The sequence below is a fragment of the Parasteatoda tepidariorum genome, chromosome 4 (assembly GCF_043381705.1).
Source record: "Parasteatoda tepidariorum isolate YZ-2023 chromosome 4, CAS_Ptep_4.0, whole genome shotgun sequence".
Taxonomy (NCBI): domain Eukaryota; kingdom Metazoa; phylum Arthropoda; class Arachnida; order Araneae; family Theridiidae; genus Parasteatoda; species Parasteatoda tepidariorum.
In genome coordinates this window covers 74,307,072-74,316,039 of record NC_092207.1, presented here as the reverse complement: position 1 = coordinate 74,316,039, position 8,968 = coordinate 74,307,072, and the positions used below count along the sequence as shown (strand labels likewise).

The 8,968-nt window shown below is 27.6% G+C and overlaps 1 protein-coding gene across 1 annotated transcript in view; it reads left to right on the top strand.

The window, feature by feature from the left end:
* LOC110282933 (uncharacterized) overlaps window positions 1-8,968 on the top strand; it is a 309,636-nt gene that overhangs the window by 277,652 nt on the left and 23,016 nt on the right. The window contains exons 17-21 of the mRNA XM_071180054.1: window positions 4,256-4,435; window positions 5,468-5,605; window positions 7,354-7,414; window positions 7,538-7,629; window positions 7,723-7,820. Coding sequence (XP_071036155.1) covers window positions 4,256-4,435; window positions 5,468-5,605; window positions 7,354-7,414; window positions 7,538-7,629; window positions 7,723-7,820 — 569 coding nt within the window. The remainder of the gene's footprint in view (window positions 1-4,255; window positions 4,436-5,467; window positions 5,606-7,353; window positions 7,415-7,537; window positions 7,630-7,722; window positions 7,821-8,968) is intronic.

Here is an 8,968-nt window from a genome sequence, read left to right as displayed (position 1 = left end):
AATGTTTCGAAAAATTTGTTTAAAACTGTGAGAGATATGACTCATTAAATTATTTTCTTATACTGCACATGCTTGGGAAAAATTTGAATTTTTTTTCTTCTTAATTTTGTAGAAAATCGCATTCCGAAACTAATAAAAGAGTTCAATTTGAATTTCTTGAAAATGTAAGAAGTTTCATGCGATTATTTAAGTAATTTTCATACATTTTAAAACATCGCTAAATCTAATAAGGGGTTTTTCACTAAATTGATTTTGCTCTATTATATAAGATTTATCAAAAATGACACCGGCATTGTTGAGGTTCATCTCCAATAAAAGCATCGTTTTTTCACATGTTTTCTTTCCTTGTACAATCATATTTCGGTGTATTTTTCACTTATTGTAAGGTATTATTTGTTATTTAATTCTGTCTTATGATACAAAATAATATTTGTAAAAATCCCGTTATCATTTTGAGCTTTCTTTTAACTAGTACAAAAGATATTTATAAAATTACCTGAAACTTTTAAAATTTTTAAAATATTCAAATCGGATATTTTTCATTACTTGCCAAATGACTATTCAATGCAAAATTATGAGAGAAAATGTTAAATTTTTTCCGGGCATGGGCAGAATAAAGAACCTAGTTTAATGACTGGTACATTACAGAATTTAAAAAGGATTTTTTTTCTCAAATTTTAAAGCAAAAATTTTGTAGTTAATTTTAAATTGCTCGAAACATTTTCCTTAATTTTATTGAACATAAAGTTATATTGAATTTTAAAGTTATAGCGATAAAACATGAGGCAAAAAAATAGTCTTTTTATAAAAATGCTCATATTTCTATAAATATTTAAGCTAGGCTTATAAAATTTTGCGCAATTATTGCATATAATAACCAAAATAATTGTTACAAGTTACAAGTCTATATCTTCATTGTTTGGAATAGGGTATTCGAAAACATTATTTTCCATTTGTAATTTATTGTCGGTCCCTCAAACCTCTAAAAGCTTTAAACTTCATTGAGAAGTATGAGAAATTGCGTGATCTAAACACGTCTGAAGATATAAAATGATTCTTTTCTTATTTCTTGAGAAATATGAAAAAGTGTATTAGAATAGAAACTTTTCCATTATTTTGTCGACCCCCTGTACATATCCAGTTGAGCGTTTCATTTAACGCCGTATTATGGTGGTAACAAATTTGCACAGTATTATTACTGACTTTAGGGTACAATGGCAAATCAATTTTTCTGATTGTGTTAATTATAAAATATTATAGATGTAGAAGGAATTTCAGACTACAGAATAACAAATTCAATATCGAATTCCGAAGTCACAAATGTAACATGCATTACCAATGCAATGCAACATGCACATATATACAAAACTGTATGAAAAGCTTGTTTATTTAAATATACGCTTTGACAAGTTCGCAATGTATTAGGTTTTAGAGTAATATTGCGACAAAAAACTTTAGATCTTTGATTATTTTGCAATCGTGATTAAGAATATTTATTATCGAGAGAAATTATAAATAAAATGTTAGAATAAACGTGATTTCTTTAAACGAGCAATGTGCAGTAATTCTTTCAAAGCTGTTTCATTTCATTTAAAAATTTTCTTCATATTAATCACAAATTACGATACGTTGTAAAAGTTGTTTCATTTTAGTTTCCCTGAAGCCAAATCTAAAGGAAAAATATCCACGAAGAATAGAATATTTTGACAGCGATACGATAAAATAAAATGTTTAAAAATATTAAATGTTTGTTCTTTTTCCTCATTATTACTTTTTGCGTTTTTTTAAACGATAAATAACAGAAAGGCAAAGAAAACTGAGTAATTTATATGCATTAAATATTTTAATTTGTCTGCAGGAAATTCAAAATAATATTTTCCTGCAGACATATATATATCCAATTTTTAATCTGTTACGTTTTTAAAGAAAACAAGTAAGAAAGCACAATTTTTTATTTCTTCTTAATTTTCTTAAATACAAATTATACTGAAGAAAAATCAAATATTTTAGATTTTAAATTAGTCGTTTTAAAAGCACAATAATGTTTTTTGTACCTGAAATTTAAAATGCATTTTTAAAGTTTTTGAATTGTTTCAAAAGTTGTTTGTAAACCTTTTTTAATGATCTTTTCTAATGAACTCTTTTTTAAGTTGCAAAAAAGAATTCGTTTAAATAGTGTATCAGGTAATGATTTATAAATCAAAAGCTGTGTTGATTTGAAAAATTGCATTTTTCAGCAATTGCGTATTTTCCATAAACTCACTCTCAAATGTTTATCACTTTTTTTGTAAAGAAAAGTCAATTAGTTTTAATTCCGCCAACTAAAGCAATTTGGCTTCCTTTGATTTCCTAAAAAAAATTGTTTTTTTCCATTAAAAATATTCTGCAGGGAGCACAGTGCTCAATAACAAAATCTATTGAATACGGATGTTTTTTTCTGTTACCGTGTCTCTGAGAAACTTGTTGTAAAAAATGGTGAAAAAAGATAAAAAGTATTGAGCAAATGTGAAAATTTTGCTTGAATTTTAACAGTTAGTCTCTTAATTTGTTCTCTGTTCCTCTCCTAATTTATTTGTTGAACTCATTCTTTTCAGAGGTCGGAAATACCACGCGACAAGTATCGAAACTAATGTAGTCCCTACTTTTTTTTTGGAGAGTTAAAGTGTGCACCTGTAAAAAAGGGTAAAGCAGAGAGAAGTGTGATAAAAAAAGCATCATTTTGTAACGACGGTGGTTCACGGAATCAAGGTTCAAACTCAAAATCTTTTCGAATCTGATTGGTACCCATCTTTGCGGGTCGGTCAATAGACGCAATGTGAATGCTGTGGCTAAGCATTAATAAGAGTTACTCATTTAGAATTACATATTACTAATATTTAAGCAAGTCAATTCGAATAATAGTTAATTTATTACATTGGCCACATCTTCAAATACGAACGTACACTACAGAAACATTAATGTCATTTCAATGGGAAAAAAACATATTTTCTCTGTAATTTTCGTTGTATTTTATTTTTTAAAGGAAATAAAAGAACGTTGAACACTTAACAAATTGAAAATATTTTATAATTTCTCACACTGTTAAAATTTCTATATCAAATTTAAATAAAAAGTACCGGCACTCAAGGTGCTAGTATATTTCACCGTAGAATCCATTTTTACTGTAATACTCAAAAAACAAGCAAAAAATCTAATTGTTCATAATTGTTATGCTAATATTTACTGTAAAATTACTGAATCTGTTATTAAATAGACATAATTGTAAAAACCAAGCTATAAAATTTTACAGTAAGAATGAATTTTATGGAAAAATTAATTTTACTGATGCTGCAATGAGGGATCCAAAACTTTTTACCCGAATTTGATCCGGGATTTGCTTGAGAGTAGAATTTCTTAAATTAAATATTCGCTGCCGAGATGGCCATAAAAAGTTAAAGAGGAAAAGAACAAGTTCCTAAAAATGGTTTAAACTTATAAACTGACGTAAACAGGAATCAGTTTTTTCAATAATTCCTCAAGTTTAAATAAACCAATTTTTTTATTCAAAACCAATTTGAACATGGGTGTCCATTAAGTTTATCTCCTAAACTACATCTCGACACTCTCTCGTCGTCACTACATCTACGTCTCTACATCTTCTGTAGTCATTTCTTTCAAAAATGTAGTTCTAGTTGTAGTTTAAAACATTTGTAACAAAGTAGTTGTAGTTAACTACAAACATAATATAGTAAACTCCGACCACTGCTTCTTCTACATCTCGCTCATACTACAAAAAATTCCAGATCAAATTACGGAATCATCCGTAAAGTTCCGGAATCATTCGTAAAATTAATGTCACCTTAAAATCCATTTTGACCATAAAATTTTATTCTTATATTTTACAGTAATAAATACTTAACAGCAGTGAAACAATGATTTTGCAATAAATATTACTATATTACGATATGTCATTTTGTTTGTTCCGTACAATTTTACTATAAGAATGGATTTTATTGTAATTTAATCTGGAATTTTTGCTGTGAATTTGCAGTGAACTCGAATATTTTACATTTGCATGCATTACAGGGAATATGAATTTGTGATATTAGGATTTATCGAGAGCTTTTTCAACCACCCAGTACTTTTGTTCTCGATATTTCTTAAAGTTATTGCTTAGTTAGTCATTCAAATAACTCACCAAAAAAAAAGAATATTTCAATTTTATGTAAGTTTAAAAATGCCTATGTAACTTTGGAATTTTTTTAATTTTCTGTAGACTCTTTTAAGGATATGGGATTGCTTTCTGCTAGAAGGACCAAAAGTTTTATTTCGATTTTGCCTCGGAATACTGTACCTGCAGGAAGAAGCAATTTTAGCTAAGCATGATACTGTATCTATAATGAGACAGCTAAAAGCAGCTGCTAAACTGTGTTTCGATGTAGATGGCCTCATATCGGTAAACAAATATGTAATATTATTAAATGCAACATTTAATTATTGAAGTTAAAGTGTATTTAGTAAAGAATATTCAGAGAAGTTTCATAACTTAATATTTCATCAATATCAAGCAATTAATACTCTATGAATATTAAGCAATTGCAAACAATGCCAAACAAAATAATTCCCTTCCTTTGGAAAAGCTTTTTTTATCATACATAACTATGAATTCATTGTGTGAAATGCTTGTTATTGCGTTTGCTTACTCCAAATAAATTGCAAATCATGTTAAATTAAAAGCTTAGTAAAATAATGATTCATACATTTTTCAAGAAAATATTGTCTGGAAATGTTTCACCGATTATTAAATATCATTTAACTTAATAGATTTCATTTAAGATTAGGTTTTTAAACTTAGATTAAGTTTTGAAATTATTTAATATTACTTTGTAATTTACCAGTAACAGTCCGCATTTGTATTTTAATAAAGCATATATATGTAAGAATAAGGTCAATGTGAAGAAAAGTAAAAAATTAAGGGAATTTTTCAAATTTTTGTAGGTTTTCTAGTTTACTTTCAATCCAAATTTTAAACTATTTACTCAAAGTATACTAATTACTTTTAAATCAATTGTAATCTAAATAATTTTGTAAATCTTTAGTGTCATAAATGTAAGATTAAATCACTCACAGCACAAATTTTAAATACATAAGAGGGTATCATTAAAAAAAAATTTTATATGTTTTAAATTTTATGCCCTGAATTATAAAAATATTTCCGCAAAATTTTCATGGAACTAAAAATAGGCTTAATTTTACGTGTTTTATTTATTTCCATAAATGCCATAAACAAATTAAGTTGTCTTTGTATACCTTCTGAATAGTAACAAGTATTGAAGTGACATCAATTTAACTATCAAAATTGAGCACATTCCAAAATGGTGCGACAGCATAACTCTCAGTAAACTGTCTATTGGACGGAAGTTTTAATTACATTGTCACATACCTTTCTTCTCAAAATATTTAATAACGTATCGTGTAACTTTTGTAGGCTGCTTTCGAAGAATTGGAACCTTTCCCGAAACGAGATGAGTTATGGAGAAAGCGAGAAGCCTTCCATAATGCTGCCAAGCGTAGAGCAGAACAGAAAGAGAGAGAACTAAGTGCTATAAGAGAGAGAGACAGAGTGGTATTTTTCAGTGCAAATATTGCCTTCCCTTTTACTCAAATCCCTTTTTCATTTCTCCCCTACCATTCCATATTTCATAAAATTCTTCCCCTTTCTATGGGTGATTAAACGGGGACTGACTCTGAAATGTCGTTCTTTTTCATTTCGAATCTAAATGAAGATATATTTTCAATTTGAATTTTATATTGATCCATTTAGATAAAAGTATGGTAAATTTTATAGATGCTCGCAAAAAATACATAAAATGAACAGATGTAAGAGTAGTTTTCCATTTTCCTTTGAGAAAATTATTACTTATTGTATCAGATTTGTCGGAAAATCAGAATCTTAATATTTTTTCCAGTATGTAAGAAATATATAATTGAAAACTACATTCTCTCAGTTAAAAGAAATGTGTAATAGAAAACTGCAATTCTAATATAACCTAAAAAAATTAAAAGTTTTATTATTTTTGATTGATATTTAATACCTATTGTAAAAAATAATATCAATCTAGTATATAAGAAAATGCATTCGCAATGTTAAAATCTTCAAACTTAATTAATTTTTTAATTAGAATATAAGAAACTGTTATAGTATATAAAAAACTATTCTACTATATAAAAACTGTTTTCTAATTTTTATAAGAAATATGTATTTGGAAACTATATTCACACTTTTGTAAGAAATATGTAATAGAAACTACAATCGTAATGTATTCGTAAAATTATAAAAAGATGGTTGACATTATTGGGGCAAGATGTTTTATACCTGTAGTAAAAAATAGTATCAATCTAGTGTACAAGAAACTGCATTTGCAATCTTAAAATCTTTAAATCTTCAATCTTAATTAATTTCTTAATATTATTATCCAGTATTTAAAAAACTGCATTCTCATTTTTGTAAGAAATGTACAGTTGAAAACTATATTCGCACTTTTATAAGAAATATGAAATGGAAAACTATAATCGTAATGTACTCACAAAATAATAAAAAGATGGTTAATATTATTGGTAACACATATTTTATACCAGTTGTAAAAAATAGTATCTATCTAGTATTCAAGAAACTACATTCATATTTTTCTAAGATTAATGTATGGGAAACTGCATTTGTATTCCATAATAAAAAATATGTTATAAGAAACTACATTCGCATTTTTATGAGAAATATGCCATAGGAAACTAAATTCGCATTTTCATAAGAACTGCGTTAAAATTAGTATTCGCTTTTTAAATACCTGAAAACAACTTCTGAATTATAACTCGTTGTATAAAAATAGTTTGAGGGAGAATAGTTCTGTCAATAACAAATGGTCATTACCTTCTGCGAAAGACATTTTGTACTTGTTACAAAATTGTGTTTTGAAAATTATTTGCTATTTCCAAAAATGGGTTACATAATAATCAGCAAGAGTTTTTAATTCCATTGGTTAACAATCAGCTATTATTTGCTACTTTTGTTTTGTTCAAATTATCATTTAAAGCAATATTAGAGTTGATGTTCTGGATTTTAAAAAAAAAAACAAAGAAATGAAAAATCCTAATGCGCCTTTCCTCTGTATTATGAGATCTTTAAAATTTTCTGTTTTAACTACTAACACCCATTATAATCTTATTCAGTCTTATCACTCCCTCATCAGTAAAGTCCTGCTTTACTGATGAATGCATGCAATAAAATTTTTTAAAAAAAGAAAGGTACGCATTTCATCAAATTTTCGACGTAAGTTATTATATTTTATAAAATTATATATTTTTTGTTTTATTTAGATGGCCCAAGTTGAAATGGAGGGTAACTATTTGATAGAATGTGCTGCATGTTGGGGAAATGGTAAGAGTTTATATTCTTTCAAATAAACATATCCAACTTGCTTTTATTTGTCTTCTTTTAGGATGCGAACATATGAAATATTGTTTCTCGATCAAATGTTTAGACATTTTCATTTATTTGCAGACAAAGTATGGATATGTCACAGTCATCAACACGGATCGCGTGTCTCCACAGTGATTATAGAACATAATATCATGTATCGAATTCACATAGAAGTAAGCTAGTTTTTTTTCTTTTTTTTGCATTAATATTTCCTTTTTTTAAAAAAAAAGAAAAATAACTTTATTAAAATGATGAAATTTTTTCAGTTTGAATCACGTGTGATGTGCATGCACGCTCCTAATAACGATACAATGCTCTTTGGAACGTACTCTCACTTTGTTCACGCCTACCATACCGCTTCCAGGTAAGTCTTCATGAAAACTGTGTAAAATACAGGGTGTTTATAAAGTCCCGGACCCATTTTGATGTTTAATAACTCATAAAATAATAAAGATAGATTAAAATTAATAACATAAATGGTTAGATAGACACAAAAAGTTTCATGACCCTTGTCAATGAACTTCCACGTATGCCCCCTTCGTCGCACGGAGAATATCAAGTCGATAGTCAATTACAAGCCAGGTAGCGGCAAGCATGTCGGCATCCACCATAAAATCTGTGCTTTCTCTTGTAGTGTATGAATTCTCCTTAATATCCACTCGAATAAAACATCCCATAGAAAAGTATTACCTAGAACAAACACATCAAAAGTAAACATGACATTTCAATAGTTGCCAAAAACAAAAGAGAGAAAAAGGCAATTAATAAGCAGACGATATTTAGAAAAGTACAGATATTTAGACTGGAAAATTAAATTATCTGAAATTAACCACACGCGCAGACGATATTTACAGAAGTAAAGATATTCAAACCTGAAAAGGAAAATATATGAGTTATTCCATCAATAAATGCCATAAGTTTGTTTATATCTTCATTATTTTATGAGTTATTAAATAATGATATTGTTTTCATTAATATTAGGAAAAATCGGAAAATAATTTCGTTTTATTTATTTATTTATTTTCCATTGCTATACAACTGAAAAGCTAATTAGGACCGAAACAATTCATCCATTTTAGACCAAGCATAGAAACTGTATGAAATGTGGCATTATTTTCATTGAAATATGCTTAAATTACATTCATTAAGACGCAAAAAAAGTTTCATGAAAGAAAATATTTCCTTTTAGAAATAGAATGTAACTGCACATTAACCAAATCAATAGACAAACCATTTAGTTGAGAATCAGTTTTTTTACGAAATTTGTTTTTATTTTCATTTTATTTACGTAACTTGCAACTTTAACTCATCGTAACACATAAACATATTATTAATTTCATTATACATTAATTCAATTATACATTTTATAAAAGTTAATTTGTCAATAACCGTTTCCAAGTTAAGAAACTAGAATAGTTTAAAANCGAAGAATTGGAACCTTTCCCGAAACGAGATGAGTTATGGAGAAAGCGAGAAGCCTTCCATAACGCTGCCAAGCGTAGAGCAGAACAG